At 40.7% G+C, this 24,408-nt stretch overlaps 1 protein-coding gene across 10 annotated transcripts in view; it reads left to right on the top strand.

The window, feature by feature from the left end:
• Positions 1–24,041, top strand: part of UTRN (utrophin) — a 565,993-nt gene extending 541,952 nt beyond the window's left edge. For 7 of the 10 annotated variants that reach the window (XM_055535865.1, XM_055535867.1, XM_055535866.1 and 4 more), the window contains 6 exons: positions 11,147–11,305; positions 11,694–11,934; positions 14,736–14,844; positions 16,313–16,411; positions 20,221–20,243; positions 23,770–24,041. In XM_055535865.1, coding sequence (XP_055391840.1) covers positions 11,147–11,305; positions 11,694–11,934; positions 14,736–14,844; positions 16,313–16,411; positions 20,221–20,243; positions 23,770–23,778 — 640 coding nt within the window. In that variant the 3' untranslated portion in view covers positions 23,779–24,041. The remainder of the gene's footprint in view (positions 1–11,146; positions 11,306–11,693; positions 11,935–14,735; positions 14,845–16,312; positions 16,412–20,220; positions 20,244–23,769) is intronic. The other 3 variants (XM_055535868.1, XM_055535871.1, XM_055535872.1) reach the window with 3 other exon arrangements.
• Positions 24,042–24,408: the final 367 nt, after the last annotated feature.

Genomic DNA, 24,408 nt, shown 5'->3' on the forward strand with positions numbered 1-24,408 from the left:
CTTCATTGACCGTGGGTCTGAATTTTGATCCAAATCAAAATTGATAAGTGTGGTTATAAAAATGTCTACATAGATTTTATGGTTTCAAGCCATGATAGTATAAATTGGATATGTTTATTTATTTAGTTTCATATAAGTTACTGAAGAAAATCCTATATTTGGCTACTCGTCTGCCCTAGGAAAATCATATTGATTTATTTATAAATACAGGTATAGATATTCATTCAATTTATCTGATATTTCTTGTTAATTTAACAGATGTAATTCTATAGAATATGTGCCATTCTGTAAAATTCTTTTCCTTTTGTGTGCTCATTTTTTCTTCATAATCTCTGCCATTTAATAATTACGACCTACACAGGCTTGGACATCTACTCCTTACCCTTCACTGGAAAGTGTTAACTCCTCTGCCAATAATTTGATTTTATTAGCAACTAGGAAAAGCCTCATTAACTTTAGAATGCTGTTTAAAAACCTTTCTTGGCAGATATTTTATCTCTGATTATTCACTGTCATGTGCCATCTTGCTTTTGTAGCTTTCCCCACCTCCACCACCTTGGAATTAACATCTTCAGTTCTGAATGGTGTCTGTGATTTCAGTGGTGTTGAGTTCAGTTGACTCACCCAGTCATCGTGGTTTGGATCTGGTGGGAAGCTCTAAGGTTGCCAGGAAAGTTGTCGAACTTGGTTCTTCGGTATTTTATACTAAAAAAGATTGTAGAGACAGCCAAGTTGAAATACCTAAGGTACTCTCACATGAAATGTCTCCTGGTCAATATTTTTTAAAAATTGTTTTACTATCATTAAGCTTATAAATAAAAGTTCTCAGGAGATTTTTCAATTTCAAAAAATAGCAAGTTAGTACTTTAGAACAATACAGTAGTGACTTATACGTTATTATTAATGTACTGTGTTTGAAACAATTCCCAAAACAAGGTAATAGCATATTCATAATGCTTGTTTCATATTTAAACTCCTAGTATGTATTTCTTATAAAGCAGTTAAGTATCCTGAATATCCTAAATCAACATATTTTTCCATCAAGGTTGAGAAATAGCTAAAGAATTAAACAAAATTTAAAACTACTAATTAAAACCAAACTTAAATTCTTTAAATGTGTTTGTCACACCTTGTGATCCAAGTAAAGGCAATAATCAAATTTAGTGTTTCCTATTTTCAAATTAGAAAAGGCACTATTGATTTTTAAATTTAGCACTAATGTCTGAGAAATGACAAAATAATCATATGACTAACAGCTGAATACATTTTAATATACTGTCAAGAGATATATTAACTCATTCTTCCATCCAAAAAAATACTTATTGCATGCTTACGTTGCAGTGGTGTGCTGGAGGCAGTTGTGAGAGCTGGTTGTTAAATGTTCAAGAAGTTTGCAAGCTGCTTGTTAAACAAAGACATTATTAAAATTCATTTGTGTATACCTATGGACTGTAGCCCGCCAGGCTTCTCTGTCCATGTAATTCTACAGGCAAGAATACTGGAGTGGATTGCCATGCCCTCCTCCAGGGGATCTTCCCAACCCAAGAACTGAACCCGTGTCTCTTACACCTCCTGCGTTGGCTAGCAGGTTCTTTACCACTAGTGCCACCTGGGAAGCCCGTGTATGTACTTGCAAACCAACAGATTAGATTAAAATAATAACAAAAGGAATACTCAGAACTCATCACATCTTAGTTATTTTACCTCATTTTCCTATTACCTGTGCTCTTGGGGAGTCAAGTGGTGTGCAACTATGTATCTTTTTTCAGCTCTACATTCAGTGAAGTCATTATTTTAAATTGGCCATGCTGAAAGTATTTAAACCGTAAAAATTAAAAATGCTACAAAGCAGGGCCTTTTTATTTATTTATCTTGTAGAGAACCTGCTGGTAAACACTTAGCAGCACACCCCTGATATGTGCCCAGCCCTGTAAAGGTCCATGCTGTCTTCAGGAATCTTATGGGCTAGCAGGGAGATGGATAAGTGTTCAGAAACATGGTGAGGGCATTTAAAGTAGACAGAATAATAGGCCCCCAAAGAAATCCACATCCTAATCCCTGACACCTATGACTGTGACTTTACATGGCAAGAGGGACTTTGCACAAGTGACTAAATTAAGGATTTTGAGATGGGGAGACTAGCCTGGGTTATCTGGGTGGGCCCAGTGTAGCCGCAAGGGTCTTCGTAAGGAGGAGAATCAGAGTTTGGGATAGGAGAGGTAACCATGGGAGCAGAGGTGAGATACAAAGAGATTTTACAGGTGCTACATTTCTGGCTTTGAAAGTGAAGGAATGTGATGGCCTCGAGGTACTGGAAAAGGCAAGGAAGCAAATTTTCCCTTTTGTGGGAGGTTAAATTAACAGTGTAAGAATGTATAAATCGCTAAAGAGAAATTGTTGTCTAGTTACTGATACATTAATATTTTTAATGAATATTTTAAGAAGTCTTACTTTGATAAAGCCAATCTGGAAGTCCTTTGCTCTTCCACACTTTAAACTACTGAGTATTTTGGGGGTCTTTTCCTGTGAACATGCAGGGATCATTCAAGTGAGAACGCTAACAAGGATTCAACCTTCGAAGTCCTACTTTGGACCTATAGTCCGGTGGTTTGACAAAATTCATTGCTGTTGTTTAGTCACTAAGTCATGTTCAAATCTTTTGCAACCCCATGAACTGTAGCCCACCAGGCTTCTCTGTCCATGGGATTTCCCAGGCAAGAACACTGGAGCGGATTGCCTTTTCCTTCTCCAGGGGATCTTCCCAATCCAGCCATCGAACCTGCGTCTCCTGAATTACAGGCAGATTCTTTACAACTTTGCCACCAGGGAAGCCCCAAATATTTTAATTTTAATTGGCATTATTGACTTGACAAAGTGAATAAGTATTGCGATAATATATATCTTTTCTCCCAATGGATAACTCGTCCCAATGAGGGTGACTAGTCCCTCCTTTGAATTGACAGCGCTCCTCACGAGAGCAGAGTTAAGAATGAAACTTACTATTTTCCTGGCTCTCCTGCTAAGTTTCCCATCTAATAATTTAGCATCTTGGGTCACAGGATACAGTAAGAAATGTTTGCTGCCCTTAACAAGACACAGTGTTGTTCTTTCTTTGCTTTTAGCTTGGATCAGGCTTATCTGTTTCTTACAGGACCTGATTATAGTAGCAGGAAGTATATGTGCAATAGGAGCTTCGCAGGTGGCGCTAGTGGTAAAAAACCTGCCTGCCAATGCAAGAGACTTAAGAGATGCAGATTCAATCCCTGGGTCAGAAACATCCCCTGGAAAAGGGCACGGCAACCCACTCTAGTATTCTTGCCTGAAGAATCCGACAGAGGAGCCTGGCAGGCTACAGTCCATAGGATCACAAAGAGTTGGGCACAACTGATGCTACTTAGCACACACACATGTGTGCAATATACTCTCAATACCCTGGCCTTTTCCTGGAAGTTTCTTAAGGCTCTGGCATTGGTAGGATCCTGATACAATCCCCCAAGACAATAGATGACAGTATTCAGTGCCACCTAACAGTATTGCCAACTTCTGAATGAGGGATCAGTGGCTTTTTAAGGCAGGGTTGGCTCTTCTGCTTCACTCTCAGATCTGTCTTGAGGCAACCAACATCAGTATTAGCAATTTAAATCCCAAGGTACTAGTAATTTTTATTGTTGTTGGGAAGGGTTAAAAAAACAAGTCAGAGTGCCTTAAGCCAAAAATTGTATGTTAGCAAACTTCCACAATAATTTTTGGAATCTTTTCTCTCGAATTCTCCACCTTATGCCTAGGCCCTCTTGAGTTGAGGTTTTTGTTATTCCAAGCCAGGGTGTAGAAATATTAGTAAATATCTCTTGAATAATAATGGTGATGGTTCAAAAACAACCACCATCTCCTCCTTGATATAGAGACTCCTAAGAGCCAGACAGGGCTTCCCTGGTGACTCAGTGGTAAAGAATCTGCCTGCACTGTAGGAAATGCAGGAGACATGGGTTTGATCTCTAGGTTGGGAAGATCCCCTGAAGGAGGAAATGGCAACCTTCTCCAGTATTCTTGCCTGGAGAATCCCCATGGACAGAGGAGCCTGGTGGGCTACAGTCCATAACGTCTCAAACAGTTGGACACAACTGAAGCAACTGAGCATGCACGCATGCAAGAGCCAGGCAGGCACTGTTCTAAGCACTGTGCCCACTGGCGCTTATTCGGTTGTCCATGATGCTCTTGTTCTCATTACACCACTTTATAGAGGAGGAAATCAGGACCCCACAAGGTGAAGGAGGTTGCCCTGATTTTGTAGTCAGTGGTGGAGCTGGGATTCAGACTCAGGCATCCTGGCTCCAGGCACAGGCACCTCTGACCATGCCTGACTGCCTCACTTTGCTGCCTCAACTGGTGTGGGAAGGGAGGGCTTCCTGCAGTGGGGGAGGTGGGAGGGTCAGAGCATCCACACATCCTTCCAGTCCCTTCTGTCCTTATTCTGCTTCTGCTCATGTCCATCTGTGCTCCAGCTTCACAGTCTGGACCCAAGGAGAAGATTTTGTAATTCAACATCTGCTGTGCCCAACCTCCCAAATTTGGTTTTTAGGTGGTCTCAGCTGTCGACAGTAAAAGAAAGCCCCTGCCTTGAGGTACAAATTTTGAGACTTGAGCTTGTAATTCTAAGTTACCCCTGGCCCTTTTAGTCATTTGTATCCTATCCTGCAATTTGAGCCATTCTCTGTCCCTCAGATTGGTCTATGGAACCAGTTCCCTGGCTCCTCACAGCATTCATCTTCTGTGAAAGTGTTAGTCACTCAGTTGTGTCTGACTCTTTGCGACCCCATGGACTGTAGACGGCCAGGCTCCTCTGTCCATGGAATTCTCCAGGCAAGAATACTAGAGTGGGTTTCCATGTCCTCTTCCAGGGGATCTTCCCAACACAGGGATCAAACCGGTGTCTCTTATGTCTCCTGCGTTGACAGGTGGGTTCTTTATCACTAGTGCCACCTGGTGAAGCTGGTTAATTATTAAGAGTTGTTGACCCTTCATGCATCATGGGCTGCTACTTCTTCAGCCTAGACCTGAATCAATCTCATGGTGTTTTACCTCACATAAACCTAATCCACAGTACTCCCTTTTCTTCTGAAAGTCTAACTTGGAAATTGTAAAGGCATTCATTTTAAAGATACTAATTTTCTTTCAGGGCTTCCTGAGTAGCTCAGTTGGTAAAGCATCTGCCTGCAATGTGGAAGCCCTGGGTTCAATTCCTGGGTTGGGAAGTTCCCCTGGAGAAGGAAATGGCAACCCACTCCAGTATTCTTGCCTGGAGAATCCCATGTACAGAGGAGCCTGGCGGGCTATGGTTCTTGGGATTGCAAGTCAGACATGACTTAATTTTCTTTCATTTCAAAAAATGAACCGGGCCTGTCTCAAAAAAAGCATAGTCCTGGGAAATCTGAGTAGCTGAAACCCAAGGACATTTCCTTAGGCCGTTGGCGTCAGGGTATCTCACTCCACCTCCCCTCTTGAGTGACCTTGTTGTATGTGGAAGGATCAAATTGGGGCGCTGGCATGATTTGCGCTGGCGTTGCTGTTTGCAATTCTGGAGCCTGGAACAAAACAAATCCTTAAAGGAAGGAAATTATTGTTATTTTTGTTTATGTCTTACTTGCAAAAGGTCATTCAGTGAATCACAGTTCTTTTGTCATTGGATAAGTACTAATTTTGTAATCTAGACAGTGTTTACTATGCAAGACTTAAATATAGTGTAATGGTGTTCTGTCTAATTGTGTTTCATTGGTACAGTCCCACATGTTGGTGGCATTTTCTGTTTTAGCACTGGGTACACTATTGATGTTGAATGACTTTAATCTAGTACCTCATGACTGTATAATTAAGAACTCAACTATATCTATTTTTATATTTAACTTTTAGGACTAATAGTCTGTGAAAACCACTTAAGACTAAAATTATATGTTATATATATGAATGATATTTAAATTCTTAGTTTTGGAAAAAATTGTCTTAATTTTCTTCCAGACACCTTATTAAAAGAATGTAATGATAGAGATGATGATGGTAATTATATTTTAAAAATAATAATATTATGTTAAAGTCCCATACACTTCCCCCAAAAAATGAATCTATATACATGTCGACAGCAAGATGCATCTCAGGTCAAATTTTAACTCTTAGCTGTTTGTATTTGTTTCACTGTGGATAGTCCCCAGATATCTAAAACAGATATTTAGTTGGTGTTAATATCCAGCATTAAGTATAATTCCTGAGGTCAGGTGCCTGAAGGCATAAGTGCTTGAAGGACATAAATGGATTAATGTTGGGGAATATGGGAGAGGCACCATGTGAGGGTCTGTGATCCAATCATAGGTCTGCCTGGGAGCTTATAGGGGCCAGGCTTTCTTCTAACTCATCTTATCCTTATAGAACTTTTTTTTTTTTAACTTTTACTCTTGTCTTCCATTTTCTTTTAGGTGAGTTACTCATAGGAATTATATAATTAATTGTTTTTTAAACCAATGTGAGCATCAGTTTATCAATCTTATTTATTACAATCCCTGAGATTACCACCTACCTTGGTTCTGTTTTGCATTATTGTCACTCTTTCTTTCTTTTGCATTATGGACAAAGTGCTTTGCTGTACATTTACATAACCTGGCTGGTCAGAAAAATGGCTAGAACTATAGGCATTGACCAGTATCTTTGGATATTAAACATTATGGAGAGTAGGAGGCTAAACCTTTTTCCTTCTTTGTAAATGATTTATTGTTTTGTTTTGATTTCTGGCTGATTGCTTGTGATGCTTTATTCTGATGAGATAGAATTTTCACTGGGATATATATGAGTATTTTCTTTTGTTACTACTTCTTTTTTTGCATACTCAGTCTTTTTGGTTTCTATACTCATCTTTTTTGGCCTAAAAAATACTTTAAATGTTCTGCTTTACTCTTACTTTTTAGTTATTTTATTATTTGTTTTATACACACTGTATCTTTCTAATTTGTCCATTTGCTCTGTCCGTATATCGGATCTGTACTTTATAATCCCCTCTTGTTTTGGTCTTTCTCTTCCCTTAAATTGGGTAAAGTGACTCCAAGCATTACTGAATTAGAGTCTTGTCATCCTTAGCAGCTAATTGGTGTCCCTGTGGTGTTGGTACATTAGCCTCATAGCCTCTGCTCCTTCATAATACAGTTAGGTTTAGGGTAGAATAATAAGTTACCCATTTATTTCCTATCAAGAAAATACCCTCTCCCTCCTCAAAATGCCCATGCACATACCTCCTTGCCACGTTTCAGTCTGACTTTGCTACATGGGCATCCTAAGAGCTTTGCATTCTGCTTTCAAACACTGTGCCCTGCAGCAGTACAGGAGCCATTCTCCCCTCTTTCCTCATCCTTCTAAATTTAGGAGCAAGTGCGAGATTCTTCTCAAGGCTCCCTTATTTATTTCACAGTGATACCGCCTTTTTGCAAGACTGGTCATCAAAGGATGATGCCATAGCTTATTTCAATCCTTCCCATCTGTGTTTCTTATTTCCCATTTACTCCTTTTTTATTCATTTGATAATAGAAGGAAGGTGAGGTTAGGGAAGTTTACTGATAAAGGAGCTATGTAAACTAACAAGGGGCTCATTTGAACCTTTGCTTTGGCTGTTTTGCAGCCCTAACATTCATTATTTTCATTTGCTTCTTTATATCACTCTGATCTCAATGATCGGGACACAACTTTTCTAAGAATGCACTACCTCTCAGATGCAATTTCATGTCCTCTCTTTATCAGAGTAAACTCTGATAACACAAGGTTAGATTTTCAGGCGAGACTCAGAGTCACAGATCTTACCAGTATCAAGCATGTTCATCAGCTCCAGGGCATAAGCAAAAGGCCCAGGGCTGCCCGTGCCACTCACCTGGTTCCTTCTGGCTGTGATAGGATGTGCCCTGACTGCAGGGTAACAGACAAGCTCTTTAAGGAATATTTACAGTCAAATCATTACACAGGAGGGAGCTGGTTCAGGCATGGGATAGCTCCATTTTACACTCTGATTGCTACATAACTTACAAGATGTTTTTCTGAAGCCCTACCCTATACATACTTCCCAGGTGACCCTGGTGGTAAAGAACCTGCCTGAAAATATGGGAGACAGAAGACGTGCAGGTTCGCTCCGGGGGTTGCAAAGATTCCCTGGAGGAGGGCATGGCAATCCACTCCAGTATTCTTGCCTGGAGAACAATCCTATGGACAGAGGAGCCTGGCAGGCTACAGTCCATAGGATCACAGACAGTCACGCACGACTAAGGCAACAACATGCACGCATGCACCGAATACATCCATAGATTGCAGGATTTGTTTACCAAAAGCCATAAAAAACAGATCGGGTACAATCTGCCCAAGGTATTCTGTAGCAGGACTCTCCTGCTAGCATTAACCAGGAAATCCATCATTTGCATATTTACAAGGAGATCTGACTGGATCTCTGGGCTTCCCTGGTGGCTCAGACGGTAAAGAATCTTGCCTGCGATGCTGAAGACCCAGGTTCAATCCCTGGGTCAGGAAAATCCCTGGAGAAGGAAATGGCAACCCACTCCAGTATTCTTGCCTGGAGAATTCCATGGACAGAAGAATCTGGAGTTGCCACAGTCCATGGGGTTGCAAGCATGACACCACCCTTATGGCAGAAATTGAAGAGGAACTAAAAAGCCTCTTGGTGAAAGTGAAAGTGGAGAGTGAAAAAGTTGGCTTAAAGCTCAACATTCAGAAAACGAAGATCATGTCTTCCGGTCCCATCATTTTATGGGAAATAGATGGGGAAACAGTGGAAACAGTGTCAGACTTTATTTTTCTGGGTTCCAAAATCACTGCAGATGGAGACTGCAGCCATGAAATTAAAAGACGCTTACTCCTTGGAAGGAAAGTTATGACCAACCTAGATAGCATATTCAAAAGCAGAGACATTACTTTGCCAACAAAGGTCCGTCTAGTCAAGGCTATGGTTTTTCCTGCGGTCACGTATGGATGTGAGAGTTGGACTGTGAAGAAGGCTGAGCACCGAAGAATTGATGCTTTTGAACTGTGGTGTTGGAGAAGACTCTTGAGAGTCCCTTGGACTGCAAGGAGATCCAACCAGTCCATTCTGAAGGAGATCAGCCCTGGGCTTTCTTTGGAAGGAATGATGCTAAAGCTGAAACTCCAGTACTTTGGCCACCTCATGGGAAGAGTTGACTCATTGGAAAAGACTCTGATGCTGGGAGGGATTGGGGGCAGGAGGAGAAGGGGACGACAGAGGATGAGATGGCTGGATGGCATCACTGACTCGATGGACATGAGTCTCAGTGAACTCCGGGAATTGGTAATGGACAGGGGGGCCTGACGTGCTGTGATTCATGGGGTCGCAAAGAGTCGGACACGACTGAGTGACTGATCTGATCTGATGGGGTTGCAAAGAGTCAGATAAGACTGAGCGACTGACACTGACTGACTGGATTTCTGGTAAAAGAAGGAGAGGGATTCCAAGCTTGCTGGTAAGCATTTCCTTCCCATAAACATGTCAATTTTGTCTACTCTCTTATGCTTCTGTTTCTGTCAGTTATTCCATTTGACCACATTATTAATACATCTAGTCCATTAGACAAGAAGTTAGAAAAGTGGGAGGCCCCAAGTGAATTAAATGGAATTCCTTGTTTAATACAGAATGATTGATCCTAGAAATGATGTGCTGATAATATCAAATAGAATAAATACAGATATTTTATAAATATCTACAATTATAATTTATATTAAGTTACTTAAATGAAAGAATGTAACAATTAGCCCCTTTGGGTTCAGTTCAGTTCAGTCGTTCAGTCGTGTCCGACTCTTTGCGACCCCATGAATCGCAGCAGGCCAGGCCTCCCTGTCCATCACCGACTCCCGGAGTTCACTCAAACTCACGTCCATCGAGTCGGTGATGCCATCCAGCCATCTCATCCTCTGTTGTCCCCTTTTCCTCCTGCCCCCAATCCCTCCTAGCATCAGTCTTTTCCAATGAGTCAACTCTTCCCATGAGGTGGCCAAAGTACTGGAGTTTCAGCTTTAGTATCATTCCTTCCAAAGAACACCCAGGACTGATCTCCTTTAGAATGGACTGGTTGGATCTCCTTGCAGTCCAAGGGGCTCTCAAGAGTCTTCTCCAACACCACAGTTCAAAAGCATCAGTTCTTCGGCACTCAGCTGTCTTCACAAAGCATTATAAAATTGCTTTCAACCACATGCTAAAGACAGTGAAATCAAGTACTTGATTGGGACAGTGATTGCAAAATACTTTAAACTGGATGGTTTATAAATGACAAGCATTTTTTCTTATAGTTCTGGAGATTGAGAAGTCCAGGGTCGAGTAGCTAGTGGATTTAGTGTCTGATGAGGACCCCCTTCCTGGCTCATAGCTATTGCCTTGTAGCTCCCTCACAGGGTATAAGGAGGAAGGGAGCTCTCTGGGATCTCTTTCATAAGGGCACTAATCATATTCATGGAGACTCCACTCTCATAACCTAATCACCCCCCAAAGGCCCCACCTCCACACATCTTTACACTGGGGATTAGGTTTCAACATGTGAGTTTCAGGGAGGGGAAATAAACACTCAGACTATAGCAATTTTTTTTTTTTTTTTTTTGGCCATGCAATGTGAGGCATGTGAGGTCTGGTTCTCTGACCAGGGATTGGAACCCACGCCCCCTGAATTGAAAGCATGGAGCCTTAACCACTGAACCACTAGAGAAGTTCCTATAGCAGTTTATTTTTAGTTAACAATCTTTTAAGTTACTCTTCGGCATTCAGTTTTTTAATTTTGCCTATAAAATCTTTTATATTAACTATGTAAATGTTGTCCTTTATATACTTTGCTGAGTAAAATATCTCTTCTAAGTTTTGTGAGATATACATGCTAGACCAAGGCCAAGCATGAAATGTTGGGGGGTGTGTGTGTGTGTGTGTGTAGTGTACATACACTATCAGGTAAAATATCTTCCCAGAGTTTTAAAGGAAGATCATAGGGACGTTGAGTTTTAAGGCAGTAGAGCCTCAGCAGCCAGCCTGACCGTCATTGTTTCACTTCCTCTATGTCCAGCGACATCCACCTCCAAATGTGAGCCTTTGTGTGTGTCTGCTTTGCCACCTCAGGGAGGACGAGCATGCTCTCATCCAGCAGTACTGCCAGACGCTCGGAGGGGAGTCCCCGGTGAGCCAGCCCCAGAGTCCAGCGCAGATCTTGAAGTCGGTAGAAAGGGAAGAACGTGGAGAACTGGAGCGGATCATTGCCGACCTGGAGGAAGAACAAAGGTGTGCTAGACTTCGGAGAAATCAAGAAGTCTTTCACCCTGGGAAGACTTCTCATGGGAAATCCTTTCATATGCACTTCCACATGGCCTTACCCATTCTTTTTTCAGGACTATTGTCCAGGAAATACGGTGGAGGCAAAGTTTCAGAGGTCATTAACACACTGGGCAGCTGGGTGCAGATTACAGCTACATTTCAGGGTTCAGGGGTGCTGTCTATCAGAACATCTATTTATTTAAAGCTACAGTTTTATTCATGCTTGCTTGTCTCATTGATAAATGTTTTTACCTATGAGGAAATAAGTAGCCTGGGCTACATTTGGAGCTCATTGGCAATTTTGGAAAGAAGGCGATACGTCCAATACTAATTCCAGTTTTTGCTTCCCCACTAGAAATCTGCAGGTGGAATACGAGCAGCTGAAAGAGCAGCACTTGAGAAGGGGCCTCCCTGTCGGCTCCCCTCCAGACTCTGTTGTGTCCCCTCATCACACGTCTGAGGATTCAGAACTTATAGCAGAGGCGAAACTCCTCAGGCAGCACAAAGGTCGGCTGGAGGCTAGGATGCAGATTTTAGAAGATCACAACAAGCAGCTGGAGTCTCAGCTCCACCGACTTCGGCAGCTGCTAGAGCAGGTAGAGTGTGCGGAACCTGGCATCCCCTGTGCCCACGCCATCTGCCCTGGTCCCATGTCCCATGGGGCTCAGTCCCAGAGTCAGTAGGAAGATTCACTTCTCGTTTCTCCTCTCCATAGTTGATTTCAACCGGCTTAGAAATCCCTCTACAAACATAAGCATTCAATCCTCACTGGCACCAAAAAAAAAATGCATTTCCCAGCTTGAGATGGAATTGCTCATTCTTCTTTAACACTGAAATCTGTCTCAGCTCTGAATAGGTTAAGGGAAAAGATCCTGTCACATACATCTGCATAAATTACATTTGGGAAACATCTGTGGATATTAAGGGAAAGGAAGTGACCTGAACTCTTCATGCTAAAACCTCCTTCCCATAAACTATTTTCAAGAAATTAAGTAACAGATGCTTATTAATTTTCAGCTATTATTTCCTCACATAGCACCATGTTTTATGGCAGTTGTTTGCAAACTTTCTTGACAATAACAATATAATTTGCATTATGATGAATGCATACAAGTGTGATGAATACAAAATACTAATTGCTGTTATTAAAAAATACTGCCTATTTCAATTTTTCTTCCCCCTCCTCCTCCCTTCTTCCTTCCTTTCCCTTCCTTCCCCTCTTCCCTTTCATTTTTCTTCTTTCTTTCTTAGTGTTGGTCAGGCCCAATTTTATAACTCATGAGTGGATAATAACCTGCAATTTTGAAACACACTGTTCTTTGGGATATAAAAGAAGCATCAGATATAGTTTCTGCAATCTTGTTAGGGACCATAACAAGATAGTATGATATATAACAAGATAATATCATCTATAGAGACATACACACTTTGGAGAATTAAGTAACTGGTTACATCTAGCAGCTGAAGAGTGGGGATCATGTCACAGAGCTAGTAGTGAAGATATCTTTGCAGCAGGTGTTTATTGTGAAGAATCCCAGACGATGGGCCTGGAACTTTCCTCTCCTGAAAAATCCCTGACATCCACATCCATGCTCTCTTTTGCTTTCTTCTCTGGCCCATGCAGTGTGAGGGGCCCCTAGACAGTGAATAGGAATGCTTTTCTCCAGAAATGATGTATGAATCAAAGGCAGAAACAACTTTCTCTCCAGTGATTTTCTCAAATTTTAGAAAACCATCTTTTCACAGTTGCTTAGCAGTATCTTTTAACTTGTCAGAATCATTCAAAACAGTGTAATTTTTGCATTACCTATACAGCGGGCCACAGAACACCCCTTATACTTTCTGAATGTCTGTCACTGTTTCAGACTTTGCGTGAGACTGTTTGGGAGAAGGTTTGCTTAGAAACTGTGCATTATTTAGACTTTCCCCAAGGCCTGGCAAGCTTTCTCTTAGTCCTTTGAATATTAGGTTCTTACCTTGATGTCACTCCCATACAGCGGCAAAACTATATTGTCAATATTGTAAGTATGATGTTTCTGAATGGTGCCTGGACAAAGGATGACTTTTTCCTCAAACTCTCTTATTTAGAATATGAAGTGTGAGTATTAAGGACTTAGTGCACAGGTAGAATTGCTGTGGAAGGCAGCTGTGCTTGAAAATTTTGTTTGCTGTAGCCTGGTGATGCTCTGAAGAGAGCCAAGGCTCTCCTGCTCACCCCCTGCCTCCCCCCACTCTCTTCCTCCCATTAGACTGAGCTGCCTAATGGCTCATGAGCCTTCAGAATTGCACAGTAATGCTTTACAAGATATCGGATATCTAAATAGCTCTGTATATTCTAGACTATAAGGCTCTTATCTCTTCTTAATGACCTAGCATGAATGCCAAAAGTTGATGGAAAATTCAACTCTGATAGTAAAAACTAGCAAAACTGCCAGACTTCAGCTAATATAGATTTAATGGAAACAAACAGCATCAAAATCAATGGAACTTCTGCACTGCCTTTACAATGAATCACGCTTTTCTAATCTGACTATGTACCTGTCAATGTATCCATCACCATTTCAAACTTCCTGCCTTTGTGAAGTATTTATTAGTGTGTCAGATTCCTTTCTAATCTCTACAGAAATACTAACTGATCACCTCCTTCACAAAACCCTCATCTCTTATCACCAACCCTAATTTTTAAATTTAAAAAAATCTAGGTTTTTATAAATAAAAAACAGATATGCCTCAGAATTAGGCAGCTCTGAGTGACCAAGTCTGTACCAAGCAGCTGAATCCAAAATCATGCTCTTCAAGCACAGGAAACTTTATTCAGTACTCTGTAATGACCTATATGGGAATCTAAAAAGAGTGGATATATGTATACATGTATAACTGACTCACTTTGCTGTATAGGAGAAGCTAACACAACATTGTAAAGCAACTTCAATAAAAAGACAAAAAAACCAAAATCATACCCTTTAGCACTTTCCAATATTGCCCTTAAATATTAATTTAAATTAAAAATTAGCATAATTTTTAAATTAGATAAATTTACTGGATGAGAAGCAGTGTTAATTTTAAAGATGAATGAAACATCTTTCCAAAATTGCTTGGTTGGTATAAAAGTAGTAGAACAATTGAGGGAATGACCCTGACATTGATAGGTAAATCCTGCCATATAACCAAGTGAATTCTTCAAAGTTCTCAGATCCAAAGGGAAGGGCCATTTGGTCCTCAGCTGAATACTAGTGAGTCCACCAACTGATGTTAAAGTGTATTTGAAAATGACTGAGGGTGAAGGATGTTATGTGATTTAATTATCCATAGTTGGGGAAGGGAAGTTAGAAACAGAAATGTTTTCTTTAATCACTTTTTGAATCTCTTCAATTCTAACCTCTGAATGTGATTTCAGCCTGAATCTGATTCGCAAATCAATGGCGTCTCCCCTTGGGCTTCCCCTCAGCAGTCGGCACTGAACTACTCGCTGGATCCAGACCCAGGCCCACAGTTCCACCAGGCAGGTCTGTGTCCGCAAGACTCGGCTACTCTCTGCCCTGGTCTACCCCAGGCTTTGCCATTTGTGCACTTTTCATTTTAAATAACATTCTTGCACATGCGTGCCTTAAGCATAAGGGAATTTGTATTCTCTTTCATCTCAGCTGAGTACAAAGCCATTTTAACAATACTGAAAAAAGCAAGCATTTTAGAATAATAAACTATAATGCACTTGTTTGTCTAAGGTGTAGTAGTGAATCGAATTTTGATGAGAGAGGAAAAAGAGCTCTTTCCTTTTGGGATGAGCAACAGTTTATTTTGTTCTTTGCCTTAGGAATGATTTTTTTTTTCCAATAAACTTCTGTCTCTGAAATTTCATAGTTGTACACATTCAGAATAAACGACTAAAGAATATCACACCAAATATAGTTTTCTCTGCCCAGGGCTGGGGACTCAGTATTCTGCTTTCTCCATCCTAGTTCCCCGAGACATTTCTGCCTCACCCACCCCCATCTGAGGCTGAAGTCCGACCTAGCCTGTCCTTGGTCACAATGGGGACCTGTCACTGCTGCGAGGATGGGCTCTGTCAACCAGGAATTCTGGAATGACATTTTGTTATTGATGAAATTAAGTTCTAAAATCCTACTGAGAACCCTATACTTTAACCAAAATAATTTGTTAATGGGAATCCTTTTGCTGCATGTATCAGAGGAAAACCTAAAATAGTGAAATTATTTTAAATTGTTAAATAAGAGAATTATTTTGCTATTTATGTAGACTAAATAAACATCAAAATAGAAAGTATCTTATAAAATACTTCTAACTTTGTAGCAGTGTAAGCTAGCCTATGCTGAAGTCTCCATAAAGAAGGAAGGAAAAAATTGATGGAATATATTTCTCATATGAAAATATACTTGATGGGCTTCCCTGGTGGCTCAGTGGTAAATAATCCTCCTGTCAATGCAGGAGACACAGGTTCAATCCCTGGCCTGGGAAGATCCCATATGCCACAGAGAAACTAATCAGCCCTTGCACCACAACTATTGAACCTGTGTTCTGGAGCCTGGGAGCTGCAACTACTGAAATTTGCAACGCCCTGGTGCCTATGCTCCGCAACTAGAGAAAAGCCCACATGCAGTAACGAAGACCCAGCACAGCCAAAAATAGAGTTATCTTTAAAATAGCTGTCCAAAATAGTGGAATTCTAACTAAGAAATAATATGACCCCATTACTTATTTTTCACTTGTGAATTTTCCCCTGGCACTTGAATTCTTTCTATAGAAACATCTAATACATTTTAATTATGTAGAATTCTGTTACCAGAAATTAATGCAAAAATGATTTTGGAATTTTCCCCTAAAATTATTCTTTGCAAGAAGACTATTTTCACACTGATGTTTAGAGGCCAGTACTGGCATTTGTCCCCTGCAGTTGGGTTTTAGTGGAAGACCGGACATTAATCTGAGAGCGTCTGTTGTGCTTTGTATCTGCAGGCACGGCGGCAGAGGAGCCGCTGGCAGCCCCTCATGACACCAGCACGGACCTCACAGAGGTCATGGAGCAGATCAACAGTACGTTTCCATCCTGTTGCCGTGAGTATGAAAGATCGTAATGCCGCTGCTATGCTTTTTCCTTCCATTTCTTTTTTCCTGTGTGAGGCCCTTTGTCTTCTTTGGTGAGATAACAGCAATATTGGAAGCAAGACTGAACATTATTTGAAGATAAATCAAGCTTTCCATATGTCAGCAAGGCAAACAAAGCCCAACCTGGATGCCATCACATCCCAGGGTGGAGGGCCAGTGCCACCCTGCTCTTTGAGATCCTTTGATCTGCCCTGTGATCGGCAGCCTGGGGCACATCAAACAAGCCTGTCTTTAAGGAGAAATTATCCTCTTCAGTGCAGGCCATAGTAAGAAAGGTGTATTTCTCCAAAAGAGTGGTTTTTGTGGTATGCCAGACAAAGTCTGAAAATAGCTTTTTCTAAGTCATTCCTTCTCTTTTCTTCAGATATTGTCTTCTGATGTCATCAAGTTCAGATGTAAAAAGGGATTATTTTCAATTTCACACCCCACCCCCCCATCTTTTGTTTTGGTGTGGGTTTTGTTTTTTTGTTTTTTTTTTTTTGGTTCATGGGTTCTTTTCTCGAGGAATAAAATAGTCACTGTAAGAAAGGCCAAACAGTTTAAAGCATGGCAGATTATGACCCTGTGAATTTTCCATATGAACAACCAAGAGCCAGAAAATAACCAAATAAAAATCCCAGAGGAAACTGTATGATTGTTATTTATTGATTTTTTTCCCCCAAACATTTTGTCTTCAGCACCTTGGCGTCTTGCAATTTCTACTGAGCTGTCAGCAAAAACATTTCTGTTGTTTCAAACAAACAGCTTACTGTACATACATACACTACTTAATGCTACAATTATATTTTAAATAATATTTTAAAGAAATCAGAATATAGTATTAAAAATTTATATTTATAATTTTAGGGTGATTAACTCTAGTCAGCCATTACACTAAGATTTTAGTGCTACATATCAGGTGGTGCTAGTGGTGAAGAACCCACGCACGTGCCAATGCAGGGGACATAATAGACGTGGGTTCAATTCCTGGATTGGGAAGATTCCCTGGAATAAGAAATGGCAGCCCACTCCAGGATTCTTGCCTGGAGAATCCCATGAAAAGAGGAGTCTGGCAGGCTATAGTCCATGGGGCTGCAAAGAGTTGGACACAACTCAAGTGACTTAGCTCAGCACGGCACTATTATATATTATTCATCATATATATGTAGTATATAAAACAGCCTGTCATTACACCCCTTTCCATCCTCTCCTCAGAAAATACCACTTTAAATGACAGTAAAGAGTCTTTATACTTTGATAATATAAAAATCTCCCAATATAGGGATAGCTTTTCATAAAAATAAAAACATAAATTGATTTATTTATGAAATTTACATATACTTTTAAATTCTGCCTGGATTGATTGAACTTTTTTTTTTTAATGGATGTAAAATAGAAATGAGCACCTGCCGCAGATTTGGTGCCCAATATATTTCTGGATTGAATGAGTGAATGAATGAATGATTAAATTTTCCTATTGGGAAGGAAGGTTTAATTGATAGTACTAGATAGTACTTAGAAGGTTCTGTCGGATTCCTTTGCTTTGTTGCCCCTTTTAAGCTGTACAAGCTAGCAAATACTTTAATAAGCCTTTGCATTCCCAAAGCTTCAGTTCAGTTCAGTCGCTCAGTCATGTCTGACTCTTTGCGACCCCATGGACTGCAGCATGCCAGGCTTCCCTGACCATCACCAACTCCCAAAGCTTACTGACCATCTTTGGAGAGGTTTTGAAAGCAAATCGGATTGGCATCCTCCCAATGCCAAGCCAATCCCCTGTAACTAATGAGAACTTTAAAATTGCTGGTCACCAGCATACAGTGAATTGATCTGCATGTTAATCTTGACTTTTGATCCTTTGTGAATTAAAAATTAGCATGGTCACAAGTGAATTTCCACTCCTGGCAGTCTTGGAATTAAATGAAACTGTATTCTTAAATCCTAATTGTATGAATTGTCTACTTAAACATGACTTTTTTTTCTTGCTGTGTCTGTAGATTGTTGCACATAACACTTTAGAATTCCTCTATATTGGATTAATGTCCCAGTTGGTCCTGATAGCATCCTTGAATTATGGCCTTTTAAAGTTTTCTTTTAATTATGTATGTTGAGTTTCAGAACAGAGATGCAAGCATTTCCATCTCTTCCTGACAAGGAGTTAATGAAGGGAATGTAATCGTGTTGCCTATTAACTGATATACTAAAATTTCCACTGACTGCTGTAACTAATTTTTTCAGTGTAACATCATTTTGTTGTTTTTTTCTTTTATGTCATCCACATATACAGGATGCTAGTAGTAAGCTGAATATTATTTTCACTAATAGACTAACAAATGCTTTTTAAATTATTTTTTTTAATCTACAGGCATATTCTTACTGTGAATTGCCTATATTTATTGAGCTTGATTGACATTCATCAAAACTTCAAGACCTACTAAAATACAATGATTTCCTGATTTCTTTAAAATATGTATTTTATGATTTGTTCAAGAGGGTACTTGTAGCCTTTATTTAATAAGAGGCTACAGGGTTAAAATGTTGATTTGCAGCAAAACAGATTTGATTTCTGTTTGGATTCGGCTGTTTGCTACTGAGAAGAGAAGCTTAACTCTGCCTATGGTATACTTCATGTTCATGCAACTAAGCTTTCCCTCAAGAGGGTATAGTTCTGTGCAAGTGTAATTCCCCTGTGTAAGAAAGTCCACTCTTGTTTCCCTGATATAACTTACACAATTGGTAGAACTTGATTATTCCCCCCAATATTACTGGGGTGCACACTTTCCCTCCAGGGCATCTTAAGAAGCTTCGGCTTCTTGCTCTATCTTTTTCTCATGAAGCACCTACTGTGTGGTGACAGGATTTTTGTTTGTTTGTTTGTTTCCCTTCAAAAAGGGGGAAACAAAAAAATAAAATGATAAAAGTAGTCACATGCTGTTTGATTAGGGATGATCTTTAATGACCCAGAACAGATGCTACCATCATAAGCAGTGGAGCGCCTCTCTCTCCCAGGGCTGAGTACCAGTTCAGAAATTGTGAGATGTCGCTGTGAAAGGGAGAGATGAAACCTCAGAGGCCTTAAAGAAGAGCTGTGCTAGTGGCTGCCCTTTCAGGTCGTACTGGATCAGCTCCACTGCACATGCCCTCTGCCACCAAGGAGGAGCTGAGCTGCTCAGATGCAAAGGCAAATTAGACACCATATTCTAACTTATCTCATGCTCTTAACTTAGCCCATGGAAGGCACAGGATTAACCCAAGTTCCTACAAGACTTCTGAGTGCTGAGGGCTAGGCTACTGCCACCATCTTCCTGGTCTTTGGGGTAAGGGTGGCAGAAACTAAAGACTCTGGCCCTGGCATTTCCTTAATGACTTCTTGGTCAGAATTTGTACTATTCAGGAAAATATACAGAATTTTCTCTGTTCTAATGCATAAACCAAATATATGGCATGATTTCAGTGGGAAATTTTGAGATTTTTTTGCAAAACTAATTATTCACTGAATGCTTTAGCATGTACTGATTTGAGAGAGCTGGCGTATCTTTTGCATATTTTGGTGGAATTTTTATTTCTTAAAGCACATGAGATAAGAAAAGCTAAGTAGGGAAACTAGCCCTGTTGAAGCATCTGGCCAAAAAAAAAAAAAAAAAAACTTCCCCAAAGCTCTTTCTTATTTTCTTATTAATATCCATTTAACAGCTGGGAATGGTGCAGTTCACACTTTTGCATGCATGAAAGGGAGAACCACAGAAATGCCTGCAGTTGACTATTTTTGTTTTCTCTTTCAGCAAATCTCCCCAGCAGGCCACAGGTAAGAGTTCATGGGTTGACTGGTTTAGATGTTACAGATTATAACTTGGAGTAAGCAATTAGTGGAACTTCCCTGGTGATCCAGTGGTTAAGACTGTGCTTCCAAGGTAGAGTCAGGGTTCGATCCCTGTTCAGGAAACTAAGATCCCACATGCTTTACAGGATGGCAGGTTTGCTTTTTTATTTTTTTTTTCCTTTCTTTATTTAAAAATAAAATGTTTAAGCGATGACCTACTGTTGATTTTTGATTTTTGCTATATTTTCACCTTATGAAAACAGAAAATTGAAATTCTTTTATGCTATAAATGTGCATTCAGAGTCCATGAACCAAGCTCTGTTTTTATTTAGGGACAGAATGTTTTCCTGTGAGACCCCTTTCTTCTCATTTCTTGGTAGAACCATGGTATGGAGTTTATCCCTTGGCTTCCTGCTAGTGGACAGGACCCTCCTGCACAGCCCACTCGCAGTGCCTACCAGCCCTGCCCTAGGACATGATTTCTCCCTGTTTTGCTCTTCACTTACTTCATATCCTGTGCTTGATGAGAGGGCGTGAAATGCTGTTCTGACACTGTTGTCAGTGTTTGTCTTTATACTGGTGCCCTTGCTCACTGCGTATGTTGCATACAGCCGCAGTTTAAGAGCTCTGCAAGGCTGGAGAAACCACGCATTCAGGAGGCCTGTGTGCAGTTGATAACAGACCAGTGACATGCCTCATGAAGGTAGTCAGGAGACAGACCTGTAGGTTTGCTTCTCCACATTCTGATACCATGAGCTAATGGAAACAAGGTTTAGGGGGTCTTAGTGGGCTTCCCAGGTGGCTCAGTGGATCAAGAACCTGCCTGCCATGCAGATGCTGGAGATATGAATTCGATTCCTGGGTTGGGGAGATCCCCTAGAGGAGGGTACAGCAACCCACTCCAGTATTCTTGCCTGGAGAATCCCATGGACAGAGGAGCCTGGCAGGCTACAGTCCATGGGGTCACAAAGAGTCAAACATGACAAGTGACCAAGCACAGCACAGCACTGTTGATTTATTCCCCATGTAAATAAGGAAACTTGCTTGACATGTTAGTTGATTTGGTACAGCAGTTTGTCAGTCTGAGGAGGGGGACCCGTCCCACGCCAGTTTTTCCGGATGCCCCAATTGCCAGATCTTTTGTGTTCTAACAGCTTTTTAGTGAAAATCGCTCAGTCGTGTCCAACTCTTTGTGACCCCATGAACTATACAGTCCATGGAGTTTTCCAGGCCAGGATACTGGAGTGGGTAGCTGTTCCCTTCTCCAGGGGATCTTCCCAACCCAGGAAGCAAACCAGGGTCTTCACATTGCACGTGGATTCTTTACCAGTTGAGCTACCAGGGAAGCCCAAAGTGAAAGTCACTCAGTCGACTCAAGCCTTTCATAGTTCTATGTACTATGTAAAATTACCCCAGATAGGTTTAGCTGACAGGATTCTCCCAAACATGTACTTCAGATAGCTACCACAGAACATGGACTTAACAGCCATGCCTGGGGCAGTACACAAAGCTGCTTTTGTTACTCTGAGGGGAGAAGATTTTGATTTTTCATTTAAGGATTTGCTGAGAACTGTTGGCAGATACAGCCCATGTGTTTTTCAGTATTTTCCTTATCAGGTAGTCTTAGAAATATTGTGTCCCAAGACCACAGTAAATCTTTGGAGAACATTTTTCCTCATGCACTTGTTTATGAATCTTTTTGAAACTGTGAACCCTCTGATTGTGCTACTCTTAATGGCCCAAGAGGCTGAGATATTAAGGAGAAGCACCAATGGTTCATCTTTAGTAACTGGAGGGAACACAAGGGAATATGAAGTAGATCAGTGGCTGTGGTGTGACAGCCTGTGAGAAGGAAGAACCTCATCCCAGAGAGCACAAGTCTTGTGATTGTTCTGTTGTCTTAGTGAATGAGAAGCAGGGGCTTCAGCAGAGAGTGAGGCTGGGGAGGAGGCCTTGGAGGTATGAGGAGAGACTGGAAGATGTGCAGTAGCTGCTTGGAGCTGGGGAGAGCATGTGGAAACAGAGTGACTGCCGGGTAGCATTAAAGGCCACCGCTTGCTTGCCTGTGAATTTAACTTGAGACCTGTCTGCAGGACTATGTGTTGCCCTTCAGCCACATTCAAGTTCATGGGCACAGGCACCAGAGTAGGCCAAGTATTGCATTTAACTTGAAATTTATTGCATTTAGGTTGAAGTAGTTCTTTGGCCAAGAGAGTACAACAGTTCAAGGGAAGAGGCAGAGGAGTGATGATAATGCTTGCACCCAAGTCTGGTAGGAAGAATAGTGAGGATGCAATAGGTGTGGGAGACAGAAAATCCGTAGGCCGTAGTACCAAAGGATGAGTGAAGTTTGGGTCCTAGTGGAAGTAAGCTGGAAAGGTACGGGTGGGTTGTCAGAAAGGGGGATGATTGAAATTGAAATATTGGAAGGGATGCAGGTGTTGGCAATCATCCAGATTTGAGACTTTGAGTGGAAGGCTGAGAAAGGGTGAAGGACAGATTCTGGGAGGAGTGGAGCTCAAGGAGCTAAGAGGCCACAGGTTTGGAAAAACCATCTATGTATTAAAATCATGAACATTTAAAACCAATGAATGACAGCCATTTTTTCTTCAAGAGGTAAGGAGACATGAGCTTAGAGCTGCATAGTGGGTGGTATGGTTTGATGACAAGAGATTCAAAGCTGGGTACTTTAAGGAAGGAGAGAGAGAAAAGGCCCTGAAAATCACAATATGAACCTATCCCATATCTTAGGAGTGTGAGAGATGAAAAACAGTCCTATGTAAAGAAGTCCTTTCTTTCTATGGAGGAAGCTGTGCCTTTAGGGAGATGTAGATATCCATTAGAGCAAGCCAGTGAAAGATGCATTTAGAGAAGAGTTTGATGACATAGATTTTAATGATAATGGACCCAACCATTTGACCTCTGAAAGGTTGATGCCACTCCTCTGAGTGTGACCTGGATTTCTATCCTCCCTTGCCTCTGTACCTTAGCCCTGAGCCTTTAACTGGCACCATCGCACATCCTTGGACTGTGATTCCTGTCTTGAGTTCTTATTGTCTGGATCCCAGCTGGGATCCAGCTGGTACCCTGCAATTGTCCAGGGTACCAGTTCTGCAGAAGACCTCCCACAGACCCTCAGAGGAACACAGAGTGCTTGCACCAACCTAATTCAGTCAACATTAGTACCTCTCAGGAAAAAAAAAAAAAGAAAAGACAAATCGGCTCAGTTTTAACTTGGTTTCCAGCCTGAACAAGAGAAAAGTCTTCCAGACTTCCTCTGTATCAGCTGAGTTGATGAAAAGCAGGCTATGAAACTTTAGGATGAAAGCAAAGGACTTCATTCCAGGAACAAAAGTCAGGTGGGAGTAAAGTGTCCCCATTGAATGTAGCAAAAGAGGGCTTGTCTATGCTGAAAGAAGCACTTTTATTTTTTTAAGAGTTGACAGGTCTCTGCTACCTGTAATGCCTTCTGTAAATGTTGTTCCGACAGTGCTATTTTCTCTTCCCACAGGCAATGTGAAGTATTCGTCTAGCCAACCAACATTTCTTGATTTACAGTGTTGCCCTTTTCAGCAAATGCCAGTGTCAAGTTCCATTTAATCAGAAGCTCCATGGCTCTTTGAATTATGCTGTTGAGTGCTGACTGTGTGTTCTACTGAAGGAGTAAAACACTGACTATCCAAAGAGGAAAGGATATTTTGTTTTTATAATAATCATATATTATTGTTTTCTTCTTCCCTTTCTATGCAACTGTAAATTAATGAACAGAATGGTATTTGGAAATGGAAATACATTTGTCACTGATTTGTATACTGTATACAGTATTGGGAAAGTGGGTGGGGGGTTTCTAATATGAGACCTTCTTTTTAATAACCGTGAACAAATGCATCAGAATTAGAAGACAATGTTACATTTTTACATTCCTTCATATTAACCTTGTATAATAACTTCATTTGTTTCTTTGACTCTTTTACCATTATGTTTTGGTTATTTATAATTCATCAGCCACATGACCAAATAGATTTTATTTGTTTCCATGATTTGGCCAAATTAATAACTTCATATATGTCAATCAAATATTATATGTTTATGGATTAGGCTACAGCTCTGTGTATACTGTTTAACTTTACTTCACATCATACACTTATTT

Source organism: Bubalus kerabau, chromosome 9 (assembly GCF_029407905.1).
Source record: "Bubalus kerabau isolate K-KA32 ecotype Philippines breed swamp buffalo chromosome 9, PCC_UOA_SB_1v2, whole genome shotgun sequence".
In the NCBI taxonomy this organism is placed as follows: domain Eukaryota; kingdom Metazoa; phylum Chordata; class Mammalia; order Artiodactyla; family Bovidae; genus Bubalus; species Bubalus kerabau.